General features: G+C 47.2%; 2 protein-coding genes across 5 annotated transcripts; one reads left to right on the forward strand and one right to left on the reverse strand.

Moving 5' to 3' along the window:
* Positions 1-7,862: 7,862 nt before the first annotated feature.
* Positions 7,863-26,887, forward strand: LOC117843501 (inositol diphosphatase DSP4). 3 transcript variants are annotated; one of them, XM_034724107.2, is made up of 5 exons: positions 7,863-8,452; positions 8,540-8,633; positions 10,690-10,747; positions 10,825-10,868; positions 26,471-26,887. In XM_034724107.2, the coding sequence occupies exons 1-5, from the start codon at positions 8,136-8,138 to the stop codon at positions 26,756-26,758; spliced, it is 801 nt and encodes a 266-aa protein (XP_034579998.1). In that variant the 5' UTR covers positions 7,863-8,135; the 3' UTR covers positions 26,759-26,887. The 3 variants fall into 3 exon arrangements, 2 of the variants coding, with proteins under 2 accessions (XP_034579998.1, XP_034580002.1); XM_034724111.2 differs by lacking the exon at positions 26,471-26,887 and adding an exon at positions 10,965-11,314 and having other exon boundaries at positions 7,870-8,452; XR_004637750.2 differs by lacking the exon at positions 26,471-26,887 and having other exon boundaries at positions 7,864-8,452; positions 10,650-10,747; positions 10,825-10,865.
* LOC117843500 (uncharacterized) lies at positions 11,730-16,312 on the reverse strand. Of its 2 annotated transcripts, none has more exons than XR_004637749.1 (2): positions 13,244-16,312; positions 11,730-12,089 (listed from the first exon to the last, which is right to left on the reverse strand). XR_004637749.1 is itself a non-coding variant. In XM_034724106.2 (2 exons), the coding sequence occupies exon 1, from the start codon at positions 16,310-16,312 to the stop codon at positions 14,351-14,353; it is 1,962 nt and encodes a 653-aa protein (XP_034579997.1). In that variant the 3' UTR covers positions 11,730-12,089; positions 14,333-14,350. The 2 variants fall into 2 exon arrangements, 1 of the variants encoding a protein (XP_034579997.1); XM_034724106.2 differs by having other exon boundaries at positions 14,333-16,312.
* Positions 26,888-27,268: the final 381 nt, after the last annotated feature.

Below are 27,268 nucleotides of genomic sequence, written 5' to 3' on the forward strand. Positions count from 1 at the left end.
TTGATAGGTCGCCCATACATTTTTTTATCCCAAAAGACATTGTTTTGTAACAAATGCTCCAAACGGGGTGATGAAAGCTGTTTTGACTTGATCTTCTTCTTTGAGGGCTATTTGGTGATAGCCTGAGTAGCAGTCAAGAAAACAGAGCAAAGCACACCCAGCTCTGGAGTTGACTACTTGATCGATTCTGGGTAGTCCAAAGGGGTCCTTTGGGCAATGCTTGTTGAGGTCTGTGTAGTCAACGCACATCCTCCACTCATTGTTCTTCATGCGAACGAGTCAATGTTAGCTAGCCAATCTGGATGGAAAACCTCTTTGATAAATCCTGCTGCGAGTAGTTTGCCTAGCTCTTTTTTTATTGCATCTCTTCTGTCCTGGACGAACCTTCGTAGTTGTTGTCTTTTTGCGGTGGCTTTGGGATCAACGTTTAGTGAATGCTCAATCAGCTCCTTGGGTATACCGGGCATGTCAGCTGGCTTCCAAGCAAAGATGTCGTGGTTAGCCCGAAGAAAGCTGACGAGCGCATTTTCCTATTTAGGGTCGAGCCCTATTCCAATCAGGGCTGTCTTGGATGAGTCACCAAGTCTGGAGATCGACGGTTTTGAAGTCCTTCTCGCTTGCTGGTTTCACTTTCATTGATCCTGACTTATTTTCTGGGATCTCGAGTTCTGTGGGGCTGAGTTTCTTTGAAGCTGTGAAGACTTGTTGCATGGGATTGGGTACTTGAGAAGTCGCTGCGATCTCGATAGCTTCCGTGTCACACTCGTACGATCGTATGAAGTCTCCACGTAGGGTTAACTCACCCTTAGGTCCTGGCATCTTCAGTACCAGGTACACGTAGTGTGGTATGGCCATGAATTTGGCTAGGGCTGGTCTTCCGAGTATAGCGTGGTAAGAGGTTTCGAAGTTAGCGACCTCGAACCTGATGTATTCAGTTCGGTAATGTTCCTTGGTGCTGAAAGTTACTGGTAAGACGACTTATCCTAGCGGTATGGCCACATTTCCTAGGACAATCCCGTAAAATGGTGAGTCTGTTGGAGTGAGCATGTCTGTGATGTCGAAGCACATTTTCCTTAGTGTCTTGACGAAAATGACGTTGAGTCCGCTTCCGCCGTTAATGAGTACTTTGGTCAGTATTGAGCCTGCAACGACAGGGTCGAGTACTAGAGGGAATCGGCCTGGTTCTGAGAAACTTGTCCATTGGTCTTTTTTGCTAAAAGTTATGGGTACCTCAGACCATTTGAGTGGTGTGGGAGCTGCTAGCTCGATGGCCATAATCTCTCTAAGTACCAGCTTATTGGACCGCTTGGACGCGGTACCTGGGATTCCGCCAAAAATGACGTTGACCATTTTAGAGGCAGTCTGGAACTCACCTTCGCCTTCGTCATCTTTATTGACTTTGCCCTTTCCCTTGTCCTTCTTTTGATCAAAGTCTTCAGGAGGGGGTGGTGCGAGTAATTCTTGCATTACTCGGCGCATGCTGTAGCAATCTATCGCCGAGTGTTTGCTGATTGGATGCCATGGGCATTGTTTCTTGAGTAACTCAGTGAAGAAGGACCCATCATTGTGCTTGTGTGACCATGATTTTGAGATTTTTTTACGATGGCTGGACGACATCTGCCAAAGTCTTGGTATGTTCTACGATCATAAAGGCCGTTTTGAAAGCACTCGATGACGTCTGTTTCTGAAATGTCGACTATTGTAGCCTTCTTTTTAAAGAAATGGCATAGATTGTCGCACAATGTCTCGCTTTCTTTCTATTTGATTTGGCTTAGATCAATTTTGTTGCCTAGGCGGGACATGGAGCCCGTGTAATTATTGGTGAAAGCCTTCGTCAAGTCTTCCCAAGAGTCGATCGATTTCGGTTTGAGTGACTCGAGCCATGTTAACGGTGCAGGTTCCATGCATATGGGGAAGTGAATGACCTTTGTGTCATCGTTGCCCCCGACTGCTTGTACTGCTAGTGAGTAGCATCATAGTCATTGGACTGGGTCTTGCTTGCTATCATACTTGGTGATCCCTGTTGGCTTGAACTTCTTAGGTAGTTTAGTGTTCATTACCCGTGCGGTGAAAGCGGGGAAATGGTTATAGTCTTCGACTTCGTGTTCACGTTCGCGGCGACAGTTGTTATTGATTACCTCTCTTAGGTTGCTGAAGATTGAGACTTCGCGATCAGTTCTGCGGTAGCGAGGGCTCTTTGCAGAATTAGTGCAGCTAGCCTCTCCTGCATCCTTGTTTCGCCTTGGGGCCTCGCGTTCATCTCTATTTTGCCTTTGGCTATGTTGCCTTGGCTTGTTGACTACTTCGTTACTGTGTCTTGGAGCCTCGCGATGGCCACCATGGACTGCAATATCTCTGCTGCCGTCTTGGTGGGCCGAGTTGCGAGGAATAGATGGGATTGGAGATTCTTTGTCAAGTAGTTTGTCAGCTTGCTCTGCGAGTTGTGCTATTAACCCGTTGCCCCGTTCTGCGAGTTGTGCTGTTAACTCATTGTCTCTGTCATGAGGTATGAGAGTTGATATGAGATTGATTGAGGCAATTGCTGCGAGTAGAGTGTTGTGCTCTCGGGCTTGCACTGCGTTGAATGCTCTTTCGAGGTTCACGATAGGAATGTTTATAGCTCTAGTAGTCGGTGACAATCTGCTCGGGCAGCATTGCGTGCTCTTCTTTGATTTATTTGTTTAGAAGTTTCATCTTGCGGGGCGTTAGCTGATGATTCATCTTGTGAAATGTCATCGAGTTGTGTAACCTGTCGGGGAGTTCTCTGGAGGCTGGCGCCCGCGTCGTTGTTTTGTGATGTAATGACAAAGGTTTCTCTGTCCGGGTAGTAGCTTCCAGAGCTCGATGTTGCAATCTCCGGAGTGCTTCCTTCCTCATGTGTTGAAGTAAGCGGGATGCCCTCTTGATACGGGAGGTTGTCTATGTGAGTGACAAGGCGTGACTCGTGATCTTGAGCTAAGAAAGATGGCTTCATTCTAGGCCAATAAACGAATCTTCCCTATGGACTTGAAGTAATTACTAAGTCTTGAGCTGGGCCTGATAAAGAGATCTCTTGGACGTAGTCCGAGTCATAGTCGCAGTCCTTGACTGACTCGAGTTCGGATTGGATTCGAGTGACGAAACCTTGATGGACCATGGTTACATTGCGAAGTCCGTGCGGGAATCGATTTCGAGTTGAAATCGGCTTGCAGGATGACTTAGGTGTCAGCCTGCGTGGGCTAGTCTGAGTTGAGGTCGAGTCCGAGCTGTAGTCGAACTCGATGTCGTTGACGTTGAAATTTTGGATTTTCTTGGCGGAATTCTCTGTTTCTTGAAGAAAATTCTTGTCGAGATGCTTATTTCCCTGATCGCCGATGATGCGGTGTTGAAAGGATCCAGCACCATCAGCGATGCAAAGCCAGGAGCTGAAGACAAAGGTAGCGCCCGCCTTGAAGAAGAAAACGGGCTTGATGATAACTGGTGCCATCGATCTCACGTGGAGAAACCCAGCGACTTCCCCTACCTGGCACGCCAGCTGTCGGTGTTTTAGATCGACAACCCACCTAGGGGGGGTACCCTAGGTGATCTTTTGTGCGGTGGGTGCCGTCGAGAATCAAGGAGTCGATGGTGATGCAAGAAACATGATTTAGACAGGTTCGGGCCGCTAGATCGCGTAATACCCTACGTCCTGTGTATGAATTGTATTGAGCTTGGTCTCTATTGTTCGTTGTTCTGGAAGGGTCCCTGCCCGCCCTTATATAGTTGGGGGAGCAGGGTTATAGGGCGAATTGTATGAGTCCTAGTCGAGTACGTTTTACAGAGTCCTCTCTAACTCGGTAGAGTAATTTCCTTCTGACCCGACTAGCCTTCGGGGAGTACATGAAGTCTTACGCGCCCTGCAGAGTAGTCTTCATGTCCGAGTAGGTTTCGGGTACGTTCCCTTGAGTGGGTCCGTAAGTCTTCTAATGGGTCCAGGGGTGCCTAGCCGACACACCAGGCACTCGAGTTGCGCGCGGATGGCGTCGCGAATGGCCACGGCGGCGCAGGCGAGCTTGGCACCGCTGCCATCGAGCAGGTCACAGACGGCGGCCCTGGCGACGCACGGCACAACACAGTCCCTGAAGTAGCGCTCATCGATGGGAGGGCCTAGGCGGCGGCGGAAGTCCACGACCACCAGGAAGTAGGCGTTGACACGACGAGGTAGTGCTTGGAGGCTTGTCCGCCTGCTCGCCGGTGGTCTGGCTCTGTGCCCGTATGTGCTGCTTCACTGATCGGGTCTCACCAGCGTGGATCAGAAAGGTTCTCCTCAAGCAGTCTGGTGGCAAGCATGAAGATGACGAGCTGATCTGTTCAATTGTTGGTTCAGGACTTGAAGAGAGGAGTCGCAGGAGGCTGAAGATGACCCTGACGTCCTGGTCCCACGCACTAGTGGAAGGAGAAAGGATGCGCATGCTTGGGGAGGAGGGTACGATGGTCATTTTCCATGCCTGATCCATGCTGGAGGGAGGAGGTGTCGTGCCACGTAGGACAAAGTTGTAAACGTATTGACTCAAATATTACGCGGTGATAAAAATATAGGAGCCATTCTAAAACTAGCAAATGAAGGAGTAGCCTTCGTAAAATGCCGACGCCTCTCTGTCTCTCGATCTTTCTCTTTCTCCTGACGTCTCTCTCTCTCTCCTCTAGCTTTAGTGGCTGCGATTCGGTAGGATTCCGGTGGCTGGTGGGTGGCGAGCAGCTAGGACGGTGAGACTCCGATGGCTGGCGGGCGTCAGGTAGCCACGATGCACTGGTGGGCGGGAGGCGCAGGAGGTCAGGGGCCTGGGCGCACATCCAGTCGGGGGATTGGGCGCGGCTCGAGGCAATTTAGGGGTGTGAGCACGCAGCCCATCTAGTGGTGGCTCGACGTCATGGTGGTGTCGTAGCTTCTTCGGGGCTGGTAGCTCCATAATCCCTTTAAGCTGTTGATGTGCTCCGGCGACACGATTCTTTGTGAATCTGCTTGTGGGAGAGGCAAACACCGGCCGGCTAATGGTAATTGCAAGCTCTTAATAGCAGGTAGGCACAAGATGCGCAAGCATTAGCGATTCTATTGGATTGGACCTCATATTTATTTTCCTGTGAAAGTATAGGCCTGAATGTCCATTTCTCAAGTCGGTTTGTAGGCTGAATTAGTCTCAGTTTTAGGCACGAGATGCAAGCATTATCTTCCCTTTCAAACAGATCTGAAATGTCCATTTTCATTCAAGTTTGTTTGTAGGATGAATTAGTTTCAGTTTTTAGGGCGATTTAGCCTGAAAATAATGTCTAAATATTTGATGGCAAACAAATCACGAAGTTCTACAGGAAGCTGGGGCATATTCGCAAGGGCAAACTCATCTTCGTTTAGCTCATTTGACACTGTTATGTACTGCTAAAGGAGTATGGGTAAACTCTTTCTTCAAATTCTAAAAGTAGAGGTAAAATCATAAAGTGGACAAGAGTGAGGATAAAATCATAATTGTAGCACAAAATAGGGGTAAGCAATAGCACCTTGTTTTTTTCAAGTCAAGTTAGCTGGCTGCATACCATTATGGCTTGTCAATTTATTCATGTTTGCATTCATGACATATTTGTACACTGCAATCTTGCCACTGGATAAATGTGGTGGCAACACAAAAAAATTGGTTCTGAGATGGCTGAGAAAGCTGAGAATGTGAACATGTGGATGGGTAGCTTGATCGGTCGGTCATGCAGAAGATACTTCAGAGGATGATAATTTGGATGCGATATCTTGAAAGAACGAAGACGAGTAATTTAAAAAAGCCTTTTGCTGCACTCATCATCAGATAGATTTTTTAGACCTATGCTTGCTGCAACAGTAAGTTAGGCGTTCTTCTAATTAACATAGGAAATTCCATTTCTTCCTTTTATCCTTTTTTGCTTCAGCCAATGTAGCACAGAGGTTCTGTACAACACCCTTACATCTGATTCGTCTTCATCACATTAGAGAACTTAAGTAGGCCCAGCTAGGATTATCCACTCTTCTTATGAAAAAGCCGCGGACTATGCATGTTTACAAATGTGGTGTAGTTGTGCACTTAGGATGACTGAAATATTCCATATATAGCCTGGTCAAGGTCACAATGTATTTTTTCAGATTGTACTTTTGAAACGTGATCAATCTCTGAATAATCCAATGTTTTAATTATTACACAAAAGATTGTACCTGAAAAAGATTGTGGTTCATCTATATGCTTTTGACATATAACCCGTGCTTTTGCTTGATTTCTTATGTAAACATTGTTCTTTACTGATCAATATTGTTTCTACCAGGTAAGGGTCTGAAAGGAAGTGAATATTGATGAACCTGACACAAAACCAGTTTGCACTGTCAAACCTAGCAGCTAATGGAGGCACTACTGTTTCATGGTACTCGTCGGTCTAGGGACATGGCTACAGTTTTGTTTGCTGATTAGCTCTCTTTGCATTTATTTTTTTCATGAACCGGATCCTAGCATGATGCACGCAGTCCCCTTTGCATGTCAGATGGACAATGCCTTTGGAGTTCTAGTGGAGATGGACTTCCTCCTGGGGGTACATTTTGGAGGCTTGAGTAAATGTGTATCTTTTAGATTATATGCTTTTCCTCATTAGTCAGGTCAAGGTGTCCATCCTTCAAATCCTACTACCTGTTATTGCTCTTTGCATTGTTGTTTCCCTGGAAGACTAAAATGAAACATGTGCTGATTAAGTGTTAAAAGAATTGTTGCACCCTGTTCTGTTGTTGGGGATGGGTGGAAGGAAAAAGTATGGATTGCACCAATATTGGATTTTGCAACTGCAACTAATCACAGAGAAACATTCTCTTCCACAGATATTTTGTTACACTCCTCACACATTGACTCGTTTAGGCCAATTCTTTTTTCCTAAATTCCCATGACGGATATTAGCATCCAGCTTATATAAATAAATGTGGATGAAAAAGTTACTGAAAAGTTCAGGATAAATAGAAGGTCTGAAAACCCTGTGTCGTTGGCTACATCTCAGAAGTAACTTAAAAGTCTGTATCCAATGTGGTACGTCACTTACATTTGTTTTCACGATATCTACGGGAGCTGAAATAATTTCAATGCTACGTGCCCATGCTCAATTTGACACTATTATATAAAAGTTAATACTTATGAATCATGGTGAGCCTTATAGTACATCGTTAATATCAACATCATGTTTTTCATGTTAAAAATTTTATAGCTTGTAGCAATGCACAATCCTCTAAGGGTGTGTTTGGTTTGAGAGTTGAAGTGGGTTATGATGGATAGGACCCAAATAGACCTATTTTTGTTTAAAAATGAAGTGGGAATATAACCCTCACATCCGGGTCGAGATGGTCCGCCCAAATCGAGCGGACCATCCCGACCCACTTCGACGCTGTCGAAGCTCCATCCGCTCCTGGAAGAGATGCAGGGGTAGGTGGAGCCGTGGAGGTTGACGCGCGCTTGAGCTTCGTCGCCCCTAGGCGAGCTCTGCCCGAGTGAGGGAGGCCATCGGGGGAGGGAGGAGGGGAGCGGCCGGTGCAGCTGCACAGGGAAGAGGGAGGCTAGCGACTGGCGCAATAGGGAAAAGAGGGAGGAGCGGCGGCCGGCGGGCGGCGTAGTAGGGAAGAGGGAGGGGTGGCGCGACGCACGTCGACCTGCGCGCTAGGAAGAAGATAACGTAGCTTCAAAAAAATGAGAGAGGACGACGTATAGGACCCATGATAGGTGGAAGAATGATTGCAAAGGGTGTTAAAATACCATCCATCGTGTACCTCTCGAATCCCTCGAAAAAAAATTAGGATAAACTAACACCTCAAACCCTCAAACAAAACAAAAAAAAATTTGGGACGAACTAAGTCCTCGACGAAACGTGAAATGGGTCCAAAGACAATCCATTCCACGCTAAACTCGGGTCCCATCCCGTCCTCCCAAACCAATTCTCCGCACGGGAAAACCCGGTCGCCCCTTCGTTTCCTCCGCAGTTTTTCCACCCACCCATCCCCTCACAGCAACCAACCCATCAAGATCCTCCCCGCCGTCTAGCATCTAGCTCCGCGCTGCAATCAACCCAAGGAGCTTATCGCGCTCTATCGGATTCGGATACCATCCGCCGAGGTATGTGAGGCCGCCGCCAGCATAATGGTGACCGAGAAGGACGCCCTGCGCCAGTGCAAGGAGCAGCCCTGCCGTCGCCAGGACGAGGCACCGGCACTAGCAGCGTTGCCGTCGTCGTCATCGTCGGAGAAGGACAGCGACGCCATGCCGCCGCCGTCGTCTCCGTACGCGGCCTTGCTGCGCCGGGAGGGCGAGGCGGCGCCCGCGGCGGCGGCGGGGGAGGAGCTGCTGCTGGTGCCGCCGCTCAATTTCGCCATGGTGGACCACGGCATCTACCGATCTGGCTTCCCTGACGTCTCCAACCTGCCCTTCCTCGAGTCCCTCCGACTCCGCTCCGTCCTGTGAGTCTCGCACGACCCATCGGCGCACGCGCCTATCGAATCTTTGGAGATGGTTCTTGATCGGTTCTTGGATGCTCTGCGCTCCAGGTGCCTGTGCCCGGAGCTGTACCCGGAGGCCAACCTGGAGTTCCTCCGCGCCCACGGGATCAGACTCTTCCAGTTCGGAATCGACGGCTCCAAGGTGAAGAAAACTCAACTACTAGCACTACTCAATCTCTGCGGATTGAAGTGCTCTTTCTTTTCTTTTGTTTTTGAGAAGAAAGTGCTGTTTCTTTTCGATTGAATACTTGCTTGGATCCTCAGATATCTTGGGAATTATTAGTTCTATCGTAATGTTACTTGGAAATTAGTCCTAAGAAAACCACCCTTCTTGGTTGTTGGGTGAAAAGGAACAGAATGGCCGAGTTCCTCATGTACCAGTATCAATTAATTACTCCTAGTTCATTGCTTAATTGATTAATTAAATTAATATTGTTCATTATTTTTTTATAATTCTTTTCTTGGCACTGGGCGGATTCTATGTGATTTGTAGTAGTTGTCAACGCGGAATGGTTCGTCACACTAACGGCTCGATGCTGGCAGTGGTTGATATTTGCTAAATCTTGCCTGATGTCTTTTGTACGATACGAACTACTTTTGTAAGTGCAATTTATTAAAAGAGAGACAGACGTCTTGTCCAATTTGAGCTCTATTGACCAGCCCTGTTGCCTGAAAGCATCTATCCACTCAATTTCATATCAAATAGATCTTTAAATATTTGGTTTAGTAACTGTGATTTGCTGTACTACACTTTACCACATGCTGCTTTGGAATAAATGAATGATCTCCCTTGTGAAAACATCTAAAGCATAATCTAAGACAACACATGCAAGATACTGTGGCACAATTATGCCAATTGAGAAATACATCTCCATTTTCCTAAAAGTATGTTGTGCAGAGTTGTGCAATCCGGTTACAACAGGTGCCCCTCAAAATTGGTACATGTATAATTTACACTGTAGTGTGTTACAAATATTTATACAAAGAATCCATACTACTACTCCCGTACCATCGTGATAGTCATCTTAAACTCTTTTTCTCAAAAGTTATTCTACTTCCTCTTTAAAGAATAGGAAACTACACTCATACATGTGTCTCCTTCGGGTTCTGGGTTTTCTTTCCAAAAAAATATCAGGGAGAGGATTCAAGAACCATAAGGGTTCGAAAGTACGAGGACAGGACAGTGTGCACTTTCTCGCTGTTGATTTAGCTACTTTCGACTATTGAGGATTCACCCAATACCATGACAATGTTATTTCCAAAATGTAAGATGCTTGGACTGGATCATTTTCTGCATCTAGAACATTATTAATACCCCAATCTGATTATTGCAAGTCAGAAGGAAAATAAATTGTTATCCTACCTTTTGTGGTTTCTTCCCTTGTATATTGTTTTCTGTATGCTTCAAGATGACGAATGTAGTTTTATGGGATAGTGGAAAGATGATATCTCCGATCTATATTATGGAGATATTTAGAATGATTTTGTATTGTCTAGGCGATCTCTGCTGTAATTTTGTCTATCAGTGGAGAGGGTCTTAAACTTTTTGTTGGAATGAGTTTGGAAATTTTCTGTTGAATCCACGAGGCCCTCACTCTTTATCAAGTGTCCAAGTATGTCTTTCTTTTGTAAAGTGAATTGAAGGCAGAAGCTGACGATGTGCTGTAGAAAAACAGAACTAGATGCTATCATCAAGATTAAAATTGTTTATTTGTGTTACAGCAGAAAAACTTATTTGAATCGAGCAGAGGACAAATATGTTTTATGGCCTGTATTCTGCAATTTGCTTTATATTCAAATCAGATATCTGAAATTAAAGTTAATTTCTATAATGACAAACAGATTAGCATTACCTGTCTGTGGTTAACTGCAAACCTTGATTGTGTTGACTTGATGCCTCAAGAGCACATTTGATTTGTCCTTTTTGTGGGATATATCAAGCACTGCTTGTGGTGGTAACCCTTGTCGGTATCGTTTAAAACATAGTCAGACTTCAGCTTTTGGATTTTGCTATTATCACAAGCTAATCATCTAAAGAATGGCAGTATAAGATGGCACCTTTGAAGTTGTTGATCATTGTTCCCTGTATCACATCTTGCTACCAGTTTAGTTCATTTTGCCTTTGTTATTTTCATGATTAACACCTTCTCATATCCAGGTTTTGAACCTTCTATACTGAATAGAGATGTTGCTTGCAGGAGCCATTTGTGAACATACCGGAAGATAGAATCTGTGAAGCTCTAAATGTTATCCTAGGTACTAAACTACGTTATAACTAGTTTATGATCTCCTTATTATGTGTCCGCCTAATCTGATGTCAAATTCTGTTTTAGATGTCAGGAACCACCCAGTGCTTATTCACTGCAAGCGTGGAAAGGTAAGCAATTGATTACATCAGATTTGCGATCATGCTGTGCTCAAAGTTCCAATAAATCATGAGCTTCACATTGGAAACATAAATCAAATTTTATAGCATCGAACTGGCTGTGTGGTCGGATGCTTGAGGAAATCGCAACGCTGGTGTCTTACTTCAATATTCGATGAATACCAACGTTTTGCTGCTGCCAAAACAAGAGTTTCCGATCTAAGGTTCATGGAGCTATTTGATATATCTAGCATAAAGCATCTACCAGGATCCTTCACGTGCTGAGGAAGCGAGAGCTTCAGGGTTGCCCTTGTTCCGAGATGGGCATTTCTCCCCCCTGCTATGCTAGACTTTTGAGTCGTCTGTATGATAGTAACATCAGTAGCATGATAAGAACTTTGGGTACTAGTCCCATTATAATGTCATTTTTTTAAAAGGAAAGTCGTTTTTGGAGCCTAGCTGTTTACGAGAGGCAATTCATCAGAAGAGGTACTTAACGAATATTCTTGAAAAGAATAAAAGACATACTTGACGATTGGTCAAAACAGTAGATGGCCCTGAGATCAGAGAGGGCATATGTTTCATTCATACAAAAGGATATGATCAGTCAACAAATAGGGTAGTTGAATTAACAGCGATAGGCCAATTAGAAAGCAAAATTCATCACTGACATCACAAGCTGCTCCGACACAGCACCGTGCGGTGGGCCGGTGGCCGGTGGGGTTAAACAGCAGAAGAGCAACATGGCCCTCTCTGACACTCAGTATGATCGCAGGCATGTGCCTGTGGAGCCTCTCAACCCCCACAAAAACAGCAACAACAGCTTACTCATCATTCAGTGGGCGGTGAAGCAGCCTGCCAGTGAGATGGATGTGCCAGATCAAACACTTGCTTCATTCAAATCACAACACAAACAAATCATTCCTTCACAAAGCCAGGTGGAAGAGAGCCATGGATCGAAAAAAGAAAAAAAAAAGGGCTCAAAAAACGAAAAAAGTAAAATCGGGGGAAAAAAGCTCCAGGACGCTTCCTAAAATGCCGCATCCATGCTTCCATCTTGTTAATATACTGCTAGTACTAAATACCATCTACTGGCCATCTTTTAGCCGTAGAGAAACTGAGAACTCCTCGATCTCTCGCTTGCTCAGTGTTGTACTATCATCACTCCTACTCCGAAATAAATACTTGCGTGTTCTTTTGTAATTAGCTCTCCACTTCTGGGCTGCTCTTCAACTGCCATTAGGTAAAAACTCACATGAGTCATAATAAATAGTCGTGTTTTACATGGATTATGAAGAAATTGGCATCCCGCAAATGGTAGCAACAATGCTAAAGCTTAAGATTTGATATGGTACAGTATAATAAACAAAAAACTTCACAACATGGGCAATGCAGGCACAACTATGGCCTGGTACTAGTATTTCATTTGTGGGTTGTTGGTTTGAGGAACCCATCACCTTCTCACTCGCATTTTTGTTTGGCTTGGGGAATGGAATGGGTTGATCCATAACTACCTCATCCCTTACAAAGACATAGTTAGCTTAATAATGACTAATGAGGAATGGTTTCATCCCACCAAAATTCATGGGATGACTCCATGATGGACAAACAAAAGAATGGCATGACTATTTTTAGTGAGACTGATTTCAATTGATGCATGGAGTATGGACAAACGAGGAAAGCATCAGAACTTGACAAGGGGACACTCCTGAGTAAAATTCTATAGACGAAGCATTTAAACCAGTACGTAGCATAAGGGCAGATGCAACACATCCAACAGAAACAGGACATGCCTACCACATGACCACACCTACAAAAAGCTACGGTTTCTCTACAAATATTCAGTTTCACACTATATACTAACAAGTAGGTAAGGTTTCTTGTGGGCAAAAAATTCGGACCAGAGTGTTTTCCCTACTCTATGGGCATGCAATGTACCACCTTAGAACTAAAATGACCTGCAGAATTGCCCCCAACAAATAAGGAAACGTAAAACATAACAATCCGTCAAACTGTATGCTATGCTAGACAAAAAATGTGAGTCCTCAACAGTTATGAACTATAAATGTTGGTCCAGAAGAGCCAAAAACAACTACATGTGCAATAAATTTTACACACAACTGGAACACAAAGCAGAGTGATTTATGAGGCATTTGCCTCCACCACTAACCAATAAAGGCTTTGCCTAAATTTTCCATTTTTTCAAAAACTTCCATATGATTGCAAATATCACAAAAACCTTTACAGTTAATATTTTATTTCAATGGCCATGGATAATACATGAGTCCCTTAGGCACTCTTAGTAAAATTTATGTGATGCTCAACCTTTACATCACTCCAGTTACTGTAATTTAACTAATGAGGAAAGCTTTTTGAATACTGAATACCTTTTCTATGTTTTCCTCACTTTTTACTTCCTCTTCGTTGAAACAACCAACTAATTTCCCTCATCTCTGCATTTTCCTCTTCACCTTCCTGATGCCACTGTTATCTTAAGGTATCGCTCAATCCCCTCATGAAAGGCCCATGTCAACACACCACAAGTGAAGAAAGTAGAGCATTGGTACCACACAATAGCAGGATAATTTTATCATTTAAGCATTTGCAATAGCGATGTGTGAATAGCTAAACGCCTAAAATAGCCTGTCGACGCACTACAAGAATTGGCCCAAGCTTTCTATGATGTGTCACCACAACCACCTCTGAAAATCACAGAGCATTTGGAAAAACACACCAATTATGACAGGAATACTCCACCCAGCTAAATGCTTTTGTATAAGCAAGCAATTAAAATTTTGGGGGAAAATGTGAGCCCAGTAAACTAACAAGCAAAGTTGGCTGCAACATTCATACCCTGAAGGAATAAGTCTACTTCACCCCCTCGCCTATAAAACCAGGTATTCCCCCATGAATTATCCAAAACCATATAGCGGTTTTAAAGGTTGTTTTGCTTATGTGGCGCTACCTGTGGACAGTAACATGGCGAGTATATTTTTAAAATATTTTCATGGAACTATACATACGTCAGCAGATCAAGGTCAGTGATGAAATGGAGCGATCATGGAAAGATGAGGGTGAGGGTGGCCACAAACAAAGAGAAAGAATGGTCAGGTGTAAAACTTGTCAGGTGGTTTGGTCAGTGGATGATGATGTGCACACTACAGCTGTTGGTGGAGCTTGAAAGTGGGGGAAAACATCAATTGCAGCACGGTTTGTTGTATATCCTCACCATGTCATGATCATGTGTAGCACCAGAAAGGCAAAACAACCTTTTAAAACCACTATAGGGGGTTATTTAGACGGTTTGGGATAGAGTTTAGTGGGTAGAATATCTGGTTTCAAAGGTGAGAGGGGTTAAGTAGTCAACCTTAAACAGGTGAAGGGGTGGAGTATACTTATTCCATCTCTCATTTGGTAGACCAAGACAACAGATTAGGTTAGGAAAAAGAAGAGTTTAGGAAAAGATCAAACTTTACCCCAGTGCAGGATATGGACTAGTTTTGCCATCCTATGGAGAGTAAGCTTTTAAGTCGATTGTTGGATATCCTCTGCAAAGCCTTTTTCGCACCAGGCACCTCAGCATCAGCCAGCTTCTGTAAATGCTGGCAAGAACCAGCATCCATAAGCCGTCGTCGAGTCCCGTTCCCACCACCCATGGCAAGAGCTAGAAAGATTGAGACTGGATACTTCTTATCAATCTCCTCATTCCGGGGATCAAGCATCTGCACAAGCCTCATTACGTTCTTCTCATCTCTGACAAACACCTTTCGATTGGACTTCAAGGTGAGCAAAGCAAGCAGTGCACGGCCAGCTGATTCCTGTACTGTTGCCGGCTTTGCCACCTCCATCATCTTAACCAGTGTACCGATGCATGGCGCCATGCACCGTTTTGTGTCTTCACTCACAGTAGGTGTAAGGTCAGCAACCATATCAGCAGCCATTTGTTGCAACAGGATGCTACTACAGCGGCATATGAGGTCTGTAAGTTGTGCAAAGAACAGTGGTGACGAACAGAGGGTTCTGGCAGCAGCAGGGACCGATGTAAGTGCATGGATAGCACGCAGTACTGAATCCTGGAGATCCTGGTCAGAGGCGACATGGAGAGTTTGCAAGAGTGGCGACAATGCACCTGCTTGAACAATCTGGCTCTGCGTCTCGTCGTCTCCCATGGAAGCAAGCGACCAGAGGCAGAGAGCAGCACTCTTCTGTGTTCCCACAGTGCCACTAGCGAGCAGATCAACTAGAACAGGCAAGCCACCCTCCTCCACGAGAGCAGATCGCACATCATCGATGGAAGCCACATTCTTGAGCGCTGCAACAGCAAGTGCCTGCACAGCAGGGGACCCAGAGCCAGGACGGCAAGCATTAACCAAGATGGAGACTCCACCATAAGCCGACAGAGCCCAAGCACTGCCAGCATCAGCAGTGATCGCAACAACGGCGGCCGCGGCGCGTTCCCGCGTGGCAGGCGCCGAGCCCGAATCGAGCACGCGCAGCAGCGGGCCAAGGCCGCCTTCGTCGAACACAACCCTCCGGGAGGCCGCGCAGGCGGTGGCAAGGTGGGCCACGGCCGTGACCGCGCGGTCCCGCAGTGCCGAGTGGGACGATGCGTCCAGCAGGCGAAGGAGCGCGGCGACATCCCCGTCGGTGGCGACGATTTGCGCCGCCTCTGCGGTAGGGTCGTCGCCTAGTAGGTCCAGCAGCGACACGAGGGCCTTCAGCTTAAGGTCCAACGCCCCGATCTGGAGGCGCGCGAAGGCGTCTCGGACGAAGAGGGATTTGTCCGCGCGCGACGCCGCCGTTGCAGGCACCTGCAGGACGATGGCGTTGGGGGAGGACGCCGCCGAATCGAAGGAGAGCAGCCCCGAGCGGAGGAGCAGCGAGAGGTCATGGAGGAGGAGCGAGAGCGAGGATGCGGCCATGTCGAGGTCGCTCTGGAGGCGGAGCCGCCCGCCGGGGAGTCCGGGGTCCTGGCACCGGCCCGAGAGCGCGTGGAGGGAACGGAGCGCCGGGAGGAGCGCGGCTACCAGGTCTGTGAAGAGCGGGTGGGACGCGGCGGAGGCGGGCGCGGATGCGAGCGAGGACTGGAGCGCGAGCAGCGTGGCCTGTAGCGGGCGCCACCGCGAGTGGAGCGCTTTGACCGACGCGGCGGCCAGCAGGAGCGGCGGCAGGAGGGCGTGCAAGATCTGCGCGAGCGCGTCCGCAGCTGCCGGCAGCACCGGCGCCGGTGAGAGCGGTGGCGTCATGGGCGGCGGCAGCGGGAGGCGGGCGGGGACGAGGAGGAGTGGGGAATGCGAGGTGCGCGGCGGCGGCGGCACATCACATGGAGTGTGGCGTCGGGGTGGGGAACGGACGGACACGATTTGCTTCCGCGCGAAGGAAAGGTGTAAAGCGGGAGAGAGCTGGCCATCTGCTGGGGTGGCCACGCGCGGGGACGGCATCGTCGGCACTGACATGTGGTCCCACGGTCATTGGTGAGTTCCGGGAGGGTGATCCGGCGTGAGTTCCCGGAAGACAGACGCGCAAGCGAGTGGCGTGAACCTGACGTGTGGATCCACCCCGTGTGGTGTGTGTGGGGGGGGGGGGGGGGGGGGGGGGGGGGGGGGGGGGGCGTTGTCAGTGGCTCTGTTGAAGTGTGGGTTGGTTGCATGCATGTATATTTGGGGATGGGTAGCTGTTTGAGGAGCAGGGTAAGGATGCCTCGGGTTCCACGCAGGAGAGGCGAGGAGGTGTTTGGATACGATGTGCTAAATTTTAGCAGGATCATATCGGATGTTCGGATGCTAATTAGAAGTAGTAAATATAAGCTAATTACAAAATTAATTGCACAGATGGAATCTATTCGCGACATGAATCTATTAAGGCTAATTAATCCATCATTAGCAAATGATTACTGTAGCTCCACATTGTTAAATCATGGACTAATTAGGCTTAATAGATTCGTCTTGTGAATTAGACTCCATTTGTGCAATCAGTTTTGTAATTAGATTACGTTTAATACTCCTAATTAGTATCAAACATCCGATGTGATAGGTGCTAAAGTTTAGTAGTGAGTTATGCTTCCAGCCATTCGCATCTATTATTCTCCATCTTGAAAACCCTAACGCCACCACTTGCACTGCCGTCGCCGCCATCAACCAAAATAAGCGACCTTAAGAGTCAGAGTAGTCTTCTCCTCCCCCCTTACGCGTCCCGAGGTTATGCGTGTGAAGAAGATGGGGAAGAAGACCGACAAGTCCAAGGGAAAGGCCGTGGAAGGATCGATGGAGGATTCCAAGAAGGGGAAGGAGTTGCAACTTCCTCCGCCCAAATGTGGGCCTACCAATCAGACCGCTCCACCAAATCAGGCATCCGCTTGGAAGATGTCCACCATGAAGAAAGAAGCAATCCAAGAGTTGGTGAATGCAAAATTGCTACAGGAGGAGGCCGTCGTAAATTGGAGGTCCGCCTATGCCTGGAACTTCGAGGCCTATCCAAAAGAGAGAGATTTGGGCTCATTTTGTGGAGAGAGGACTTACTGTTCCTACATCGAAGTTCTTCAGATTGTCTGGATTCCTGATTTTAACTACTACATCGTCCACGTAGGCTTCTACGTTGCGGTGTAGTTGTTTCTCAAAGCACATTTAAATTGCGTGTTGATAAGTCGCTCCTACGTTCTTCAGCCCAAAGGACATTGTCTTGTAGTAGAATGCTCCGAAAGGGGTCATGAACGCGGTCTTGGCTTGATCTTCTTCCTTGAGTGCTATCTATGATATCCCAAGTAGCAAACAAGGAAACAGAGTAGTGTGCACCCAGCTGTGGAGTCGACTACTTGGTCGATTTTGGGGAGCCCAAAGGGATCTTTGGGACAATGCTTGTGAAGGTCTGTATAGTCGACACCCATCCTCCACTCGTTGTTGTTCTTTTTTCGAACTAAAACTGGGTTGGCTAGCCAATTAGGATGGAAAACTTCCTTTAAGAAACCTGACGCGAGTAATTTGGCTACCTCTTTCTTAATTGCGTCTCTTCTGTCTTAAGCGAATCTTTGTAGTCCCTATGTTTTTGGAGTAGCTTTAGGATCGTCATTGAGTGAGTGCTCGATCAGTTCCTTGGGCACACCTGGCATGTCAGCCGGTTTCCACGCGAAAATGTCTCGGTTTGCCTGAAGGAAATTGACGAGCGCGCTTTCCTATTTAGGGTCTAGTCCTGTTCCAATTAGGGCTATTTGGATGAGTCGCCAGTCTCAAGGTCAATGGCTTTGAAGTCCTTATCGTTTGTCATTTGCTGGCTTGACTTTAGTGGCTCCCGACTTGTTCTCTGGAATTTCAAGTTCTGCTGGGTGAGTTTCTTTGACGCAGTGGAGACTTGTTGCATGGAGCTAGGTATTTGAGTAGTCGCGGCTATCTCAACAGCTTCCATGTCCCAATCATAGGATCGTCTCAGGTCTCCACGAAGAGATAGCTCTCCTTTTGATCCTGGCATCTTTAGTAACAGGTACACGTAGTGTGGGATTGCCATGAACTTGGCTAGGGCTGGTCTTCCGAGGATGGCGTGGTAAGAAGTCTCGAAGTCAGCCACATCAAACTTGATGTACTCTGTGCGATAATGCTCTTTGGTGCCGAAGGTGACAGGTAGGACAACTTGTCCTAGTGGAATAGCTGTGTTGCCTGGGACGATTTCGTAGAAGGGAGAATCCGTTGGAGTAAGCATTTCGATGATGTCGAGGCCCATCTTTCGTAGAGTCTTGGCGAAAATGACGTTGAATCCGCTACCGCCATCGATAAGTACTTTGGTTAGTGAAAGAATCTTGTTGTCGTCTAGAGGGGGGTGAATAGGCGAATTGGTAATTTAAACCAAATTCAACCAAATTGAACTCCTGCTGCCTAGGTAGGCCGGTCAGACCGGTCTGCCAGATCGGTCAGACCGGTCAAGTGCAGAGTGGCTCTCTAATTGCTGCTCTACCCCTACTTCAACTTCTAACGATCACCAAACTTGAAGAGTGTCTTTTGTAGATGATCTTCAGCAGGATGAAACTGTCCCTGCACATAATAAAGACACACCCAAGTAGATCGAAGTGGAAGCACAAGCAAATGCTAGAAATCAATAAGTGACGCAAACCATAATGAAGACATGAGGATTTGTTTATCCGAAGTTTAGATTCAACCCATTGAATCCTACATCTCCGTTGAGGAGCCTATTGGAATACGAGTCTTTTTCAACTCCCTTCCAACAAGCTGGGTCTCTTTCAACCACTTTCCTCATCTCCACTAGTTGATCTTTTCCATTGCGGAGGCAAGATCGTAGCCCTCACAAACTTACTGCTGCTCACCACACCTTGGGAGCTAGCCGGCGACGCCTAGCCGTCTAGGAGGCAAACCTCCGAGAGTAACAAATGCTTCAAAGCTTTGTCAACAAGAACCACAAGTGCTTAAGCTATGGATTGCTTTTCTCATCTCACAATTGCTCTCACTTGACTTCTCTCTACCACCCAACTGATAAGATCTCACAAGAATCACACAACCTCACAAAGAGGGGTTGGAGGGAGCTTTTTTTGGCTTTGGCCTAGCTTAGGATGAACTAGGAACACTATTTTGCCTCAGGAACAGCAACCTTCATGAGTGGAGGTCAGGGGGTAAAAATACCCCAAGGTACAAAAACTAGTTGTTAGCCTACTGGTGAGACCGGTTGCTATACCGGTCAGACCGGTCTAGTTTGAAAACTAGCTGTTGGCTCACCAATTCGGAGATTTCCGCAAGTTTCTTTGGAAAACTACGAAACTTTTGGAATATTTCGAAAAATCTTCCGGAATAATCCGGATCTCTCAGTTACATCACTAGGACACTTGGACCTGTGTTAGCCCCAAAGCTCTCAACACTGACTCTTGATCGACCCAAAGGATGAGCCAACCAATGTTAGCTTATATGGAACAAGTAGCTCACTCAAGGGTTCCTCTCAAGGCAAAACTTTCATAGGTCAACTAAGACCACTTTTGGTGTTGTCAAATAGCTAATGTTGCATCGCTCTTAATAATACAGCATACCTATACTCAAGAATAAATATAAACACTATATCATCCGCTTGAGCTTGTAAGTCTTCATTCTTGCCATACTTTGATCTTTAGTTACCTGAGGGTTTTCAACATAACGTTCATCTTGAGCACATCCATCTTAACCTAGTGACTTAAGACTCTCTTTTGTCCATAATAAAGTATGCTTGAATTCTTAAGCCACCATTTTACCAACCATAATAGATTAGATGCATTGCATTGCTTCCCTCGGTAAGGCCTAGAAATGATACCTCGAAACCTCCTGGATACTAGCCACTTCACCCTAACAAAACACCCATGGCCCAAGCCGTCGCTTGTCCAAAGGTTGCTTAGTCCCTCGCCTCTAGTACCTCGTTTGATTTCTTCACCTATTTTTGCCACTTTGAGCTTAGCTTTGTTTTGACATCAACAATGAAATACCATTTGAAATCCTCTTCAAATGCTTATTCTAGATTGATAAAGAATCTTTCATCAATTGCAAGCTTCCACTAATAAGACCAATATGTAGATCATATGCTCTTGTCTTTTAACATGTCCTCATGAAGTCTTACAATTGTCCTTCTATGAATATTTCCATACTTTTCTTAATGACCCTTTTTCTGTTGGTGAGACAAACTATCAAATTGCATGGGAAATTATAGATCATTATGGAACATATCCCCAAGCTTCATTCTACTCTTGCTTGTGTTGTTCTTTTATTTGCATCATGGGATCACATACTTGCTTGCTATCTTCATTATGAGTCATTTGATACTCATTCACTTCATAAGTCAATATTACAACATGAGTATAAGAATAAAAACATGCTCACAATCTTAGGCAAACAAGTTAGTCCTTTAATCATTTTGTCATTTAATTCACCAAACCTACTTAGGGGCCTAGATGCACTTTGAGTTAGTCTTGAGCCTGCGACAACTGGGTCTAGTACCAGAGGGAAACGTCCTGATTCCAGGAAGTTAGTGTGGCGGAACCGCCCAAATTAACCTGACTAAAATGCATTGAAGTCGCCTGACACGCGATTATGCACTTTAAGCAAGTCAACTTGGTCGACCGTCGGATTTCATCCGATAAACCACATAAACAGGATCGAGAAGCATCGCTCACGCGAAGGTGAGTAGCACAGAGGTTACAACATTCCATCATGACAACATAGTTCAGCAATTTATTACATCAGAGTTTTTGAAATTCAGACCGAAATTTGCATGGGTCGAAGTCAAAGGAAAACAGTGAAAACTAAACGTCGATACATGACATCACGACGGAGCCGATCATGACATAAAAAATTCCTTCCTTCGCCATCCGAGGAAGGATCCCACTTGACGGTCCAGCCTGGAGGAAGCTGGGTTGGCCAAGTGGTACCAGCAACCAAACTATTGACATTACCTGAAAAAGATTAGGCACAACAAGGCTGAGCAACTAGTACTCAGCAAGACTGACCCGTCGGAAAGACACGACCGAGACCTAGACATGCAAGGCTTTCTGGCTCGGGTTTTCTTGCCAAAAGCGTCTAAAGTCAGTCCTTACTTTCAACATTTTAGCTCATGTTCTATATTCTTTAACCAGTCTAGATTAGCAACTTATACTAAACAAGCATGATTTCCAAGCAATTACTTAACAAGCATCAAGATTAATATCATCATCATGTTCCATCTTTACTCAGTGCAGAATAGCGATCAAGTAGTCCCAAACTGTGAGAGGCAGACGAATCGATTCGAATTTATTAACCATGCATGGCAAACCTAATCTCACGATATCCGCGCTCCACGAAGGGTCGCTTCATTTGTTAGCCGTCCCCATCGATCCCTTAGGCACGTGTCAGGGCCAACTTCCTTTGGCATGCAATGCTCCACAGTCCCGGCCTATTGCTGCATTGTGACCGCACTTGCACCCACATGATGCACCATGGGAACGACGTTCCAAGGACAGCCGGAGGGTATGCCACGCCCCAGTTCAATCAGGTACTAGGCTTCCCCATCCCATACTAGGTATGAGATTAGTACTTTCAAACACTTGATCACGAACGCCGACACGTTTCGACCTTAGTCCATTTTCATTTTGACAGACGGGGCAATCCACCAAGTATCAAACATAAGCCTGACCCCGTCCGTCGTCCTTATAGTTGCGACATAACTGAACATTCAACTCCTATAACTCGCGAGTGACAGGAAATCACTCGACTTTTACCGAAACCTATTAAGCATTGCACTACTTGACCTTAGCGACTAGTATTCAGACAAGGTACTAAGTTTATGCATCTAAGGTTTCATTACAACTCCTGGAAATGTAAATGCGCAATCAAGTAATTAGTAAGTGGCATGAAAGTAAAACAGGGAGTTCATGCACCGGGGCTTGCCTTCAGGAAAAGCTTGTGGGTCCTCGGGGTCTTGCTCTGGTTCGGGCTCTCCTTCGAAGGGGTGCAGCTCCTCGACGGGGTCTTCTTCCGGTGCCGGGTGAAGCTCGTACGTTCCGTCGGCGAGATTCAACTCTACACGGAAATGCAATGCAGGGGTTAAACATTTTAGATGGTTATTTCAACACACTCATGTTTTAACTCGGACACTTGTAGCAAAGCTACAGGAAAGGTGAGGAGTCCAACTTCAGTTGGTGGAGAACAGGGCGAGAGGGTCGGATTGGGAGAAACTTAGGGTCTTACTCTCAGATTTAAGGAAAAACCGTACCGAGGTCCTCAGACTCAACACAGAGAAATCCCCGAAAAATTTCACCGATACCCTCGGGTCAAAGAAAAAGATGCAGTCGAGCCCTCGGGCGAGGCGGAGAAACGGTCGGCGAAACTTGGCAGGGTCGGGCGAGACGAAAGGAAAAAGGGGTCGGGCGAACCGAACGAGAAGGGGTCGGACGAACCGAACAAGGGGGGGGGGGTCGGACGAACCGAACGAAAAGGGGTCGGTCGAGACGAAACAAAAGGGGTCGGCCGAGACGAAACAAAAGGGGTCGGCCGAGACGGGACACAAGGAGTCGGTCGCTTACCTCCAGGTCTACCAGTGAAGCTTTGGGGCCGAACAGGAGTAGGCTGGGGCGGGAAGTCGTACGCGCTAAGGCTTGGGCAGCGGCGAGACTTCGACGGTGGTCCGGCGGCGGCGGTGCTTCGACGGTGCTCTGGCGGCGGCGGTGCTTCTTGTGGACACCAGCAAGCTCGAGTACCGCGCGGAGGAGTGGGCGGCTGGTGGGTTGGAAGAAGCGGCTGGCGCGGAGAGGGGAACTTTCTCAAGAGTGTGGTGGCGAGTCGCCGGAGTTTGGGGTGGCGCAAAGGGGTGAGCTCCACGGAAGCTCAGCGGCGGCGCAGAGGAGAAAGCGGTGGCGCAGGTGCGGGCGGTGGCAAGGGGTGGCATTGCCGGTGAGGGGGTTCCTTTTATAGGGCCGGGGTGGCGCGGAGGGTCGAGGCGGGGCTCCGGTGGGGAAAGGATAAGGCCGGGAGCGGCGAGTGCGCGGGCAAGACGGCCATTGGCCGGCGACGCCATTGGGCAGAGGAGGCGGAGCTCCGGGTGGTCTTCGGCGGTGATTGGCCTTGGGCGGCGCACGTCTGGGGCTTCCGGTCTGTCGGGCGGGCGAGGCGGAGGGCTACCGTGGGGGTTGGGCGAGCAGGCAGAGGCGCGGGATGCCATGGTCGTGGCAGCTTTCCCGGCGGACGGGCGGAACGGGGTTGGCGGAGCGGAACCGTGGCAGGCGGAAGGCGACCTGCACGCGGCCGGCGGTTGGCGAGCCCTGCGCTCGCTTCGTCCTGTCGCGGGCGCAGGTTGGGCGCCGTGGCTCATGTCCTGTCGCTGTCGTGCTGGTGATAGGGCGTCGGCGAGCTGCCGGTGGCCGGCGGCCACGCGGCGCGCGGCGCGCGAGCGAACGTGCTCTGGCGCGCGGGCGTCGAGGCTCCTTTCGGGCAGCAAGCCCGACCAGCTTTGGAGCGATCCTCCTCTGAATCTTTCAACACAACTTTCGAAACTCCCTTAAACAAACTTGCTCAACTCTGATCGTTCTTCAAACTTTGTTTAAGGTGTTGGTTTAGATTGTGAAAGGATTCAAAGATATTTCCGGCCAAGGTTAGCCAAAAATCTGGGATTCCAGACTTAAGATTTTTAAGGCACCAGCGGTGAGTTGACTGGTTTACCTCCCTTTGACCGGGGTTTTGAACAAGTTCGGGCCCGATTTGGATCTGGGTCAGTGTAACAAAGTATTTCGCTTTCTTTCTATTTGACTTGGCTTAGGTCGATTTTGTTGCCTGGGCGAGACATGGAGCCTGTGTAATTATTAGTGAAAGCCTTTGTCAAGTCTTCCTAGGAATCGATCGACTTGGGCTTGAGTGACTCGAGCCATGTTAACGGCGTGGGTTCCATGCAAATGGGGAAGTGAATGACCTTTGTATCATCATTACCCCCAGCTGCTTGATGGCTAGTGAGTAGCATCATAGCCATTGGACTGGATCTTGCTTGCCATCGTACTTGGTGATCCCCGTCAGCTTCAACTTCTCGGGTAGTTTAGTCTTCATTACCCGTGTGGTGAAGGAGGGGAAGTGATCATAGTCATTGGCTTCGCGTTCACATTCATGGCGTCAGTTGTTATTGATTACCTCTCTTAGGTCACTGAAGATGGAGGCTTCACGATCAGCTCTGCGATGGCGAGGGCTCTTTTGCAGAATTGGTGCAGCTAGCCTCCCCTGCATCCCTGTTTCACCTTGGGATCTCGCGTTCATCTTTGTTTTGCCTTTGGCTATGTTGTCTCGGCTGGTTGACTACTTCGTTACTGTTTCTTGGAGCCGTGCGATTGCCACCGTAGACTGCAACGTCTCTGCTGCTATCCTGGTAGGCCGAGTTGCGAGGGATAGATGGGATTGGCAATTCTTTGTCTAGTAGTTTGTAAGCTTGTTCTGCGAGTTGTGCTATTAACCCGTTGCCCCTTTCCGTGAGTTGTGTTGTTAACTTGTTGTCTCTGTCATGAGGTATGAGAGTTGATATGAGATTGATCGAGGTAATTGCTGCGAGTGGAGTGTTGTGCTCTTGAGCTTGCACTGCATTGAATGCTCTTTCAAGGTTCACGATAGGAATATTTGTAGCCAGTAGTTGGCGACGATCTGCTCGGGCAGCATTGCATGCCCTTCTTTGATTTCTCTGTTCAGAGGTTTCATCTTGCGGGGCGTTAGCTGATGGAAACATCTTGTGAAACGTCGCCGAGTTGAGCAACCATCGAGTTCTTTGGTGGCTGGCGCCCACGTCATTGTTTGGTGACATGATGATGAAGATTTCTCTATCTGGGTAGTAGCTTCCTTCTTCGTGGGTTGAAGTAAGCAGATACCCTCTTGATATGGGAGGTTGTCCATGTGATCGACAAGGCGTGACTCGTAGTCTTGGATAAGGAATGATGGCTTAATCCCAGGCCAATAAATGAATCTACCTTGCGGAGTTGAAGTAATTACCAAGCCTCGAGCTGGGCCTGATAAAGGGATCTCTTGGACGGAGTCTGAGTCGTAGTCGCAGCCCTCGACTGACTCTAGTCCAGATTTGACTTGAGTAAGAAATTCTTGGTGGACCACGGCTGCGTTGCGGAGTTCATGCGGGAATCGACTTCGAGTTGAGGTCGACTTGCGGGATGACTTGGACGCCAGCCTGTGCGAGCTAGTCTGTGTTAGGGTCGAATCCGAGCCGTAGTCGAACTCAATGTTGTTGACGTCGAAATTTTGGATTTTCTCGATGAAATTCTCTGCTTCTTGATGAAGAAAGTTTTCATCGAGATGCTTCTTTTCCTGGTTGCCGATGATGCAGCGTTGAAATGATCCAGCGCCATCAATGCTACAAAGCCAGGAGCCGAAGATGAAGGTTGCGCCCGCCTCAAAGGTGAAAGCAGGCTTGATGATGACCGATGCCATCGATCTCGCGCAGAGAAACTCGGCGACTTCCCCTACCTGGCGCGCCAGCTGTCGGTGTTTTAGACCGGTAACCCTCTTAGGGAGTACCCAAAGTGGTCTTTTATGCGGTGGGTGTCGTCGAGAATCAAGGAGTCGATGGTGACACAAGGAACACGATTTAGACTGGTTTGGGCCGCTAGATTGCATAATACTCTACGTCCTGTGTGTTAGTTGTATTGAACTTGTGTCTGTTGGTCATTGTTTGGAGAGGGTCCCTGCCTGCCCTTATATAGTCGGGGGAGCAGGGTTACAGGACGGATTGTATATGAGTCCTAGTTGAGTACGTTACAGAGTCCTGCTCTAACTTGGTAGAGTAGTTTCCTTTTGACCCGACTAGTCTTCGGGGAGTCCATGAAGCCTACGCGCCCTACAGAGTAGTCTTTATGTCCGAGTAGGTTTCGGGTATGTTCCCTTGAGTGAGTCCGTACATGTCTTCTGGTAGGCCCAGGGGTGCCTACACGACATATACCCATTAGCCGTCACCAAGAACAGTTGGGTATTGTTTAGATCAAGTTTAGCTCTCGCTACTTGCTTGTAATTACGTGTGCTGGATCAGCTGCCCATCTTCTTGTCTTTAGAACCCCACCTTATTTGAGATTGAGTTTGAAACCTTCATCTTCATATAGTAAATTTAGTACTTGTTATACTTATTCTTGCTAGTTCTTCCATTGCTTGCAGGATGAATGCCCTAGCGGCCGGGTGACGCACTCCACAAGATCGCGGCAGCCATTGGAGGTGGTGTATCGGTTGCTAAGGCACAGCTTGGAAGGCTGTAGTTGGGCCGTAAACGTCGTCTCCATCCATCAATTGAGTTATCCCACGACTCTCTCATCGAAAGATTTGGAATCAACCCTAGCGGGTTCCTATCAAAAACCATCATTATCCCATGCCCGTTCGTGCACTCCATCATTCCTAAGAACATTAAAACAAGTACTCAAAAGCATAGGCGCATTCAAAATAATCTAATTATTTAACACAAGGTTAGTGTTCACCTGAGAATGCATTTCCTTCTCCAATTGTTTTGTTCAGCGCCTTGTAATTGGACCTACTATATAATATACAGTTTCATTAGGAGGTGGAGAAGAGTGGATGCTAGGGATGTCCTCATTACCAAGATTACCGGCTACATCCAAAAGATGGCAGAGTCGATCTACAAACGTGACTAGAACGTGAAACTCTAAATGACTAGATGCTAAGACCAGCAACTTGACACGACAATGCAACTGTTAATTCAATGACCCCTAACTAAGCAGCCATTTTTGGGATTTTTAGGACACGCTAACCAGTAAAAGGCTCAGAGGATTTTTGGGATTATGGAGAACTAGTCTACTAATTTTTTTGGCTTTTTCTTGACTATAGGAGATTAAAAACAGCAAAGAACTAGAAGTCTCTTACTGATCAACCTTGCTCTGATTACCAACTCAACCGCAGCCATTGGACTAGGTCCTGTTTGCCATCGTACTTGGTGATAACCAG

Source organism: Setaria viridis, chromosome 2 (genome assembly GCF_005286985.2).
Source record: "Setaria viridis chromosome 2, Setaria_viridis_v4.0, whole genome shotgun sequence".
Taxonomy (NCBI): Eukaryota; Viridiplantae; Streptophyta; class Magnoliopsida; order Poales; family Poaceae; genus Setaria; species Setaria viridis.

Coding starts and splice junctions, on each gene's coding strand:
- LOC117843500 (XM_034724106.2), bottom strand. CDS start 16,312: ATGTCAGTGCCGACGATGCCGTCCCCGCGCGTGGCCACCCCAGCAGAT.
- LOC117843501 (XM_034724107.2), top strand. CDS start 8,136: ATGGTGACCGAGAAGGACGCCCTGCGCCAGTGCAAGGAGCAGCCCTGC. Junction 8,453..8,539: donor CTCCGACTCCGCTCCGTCCT/GTGAGTCTCGCA, acceptor TCTGCGCTCCAG/GTGCCTGTGCCCGGAGCTGT. Junction 8,634..10,689: donor TCGGAATCGACGGCTCCAAG/GTGAAGAAAACT, acceptor TGTTGCTTGCAG/GAGCCATTTGTGAACATACC.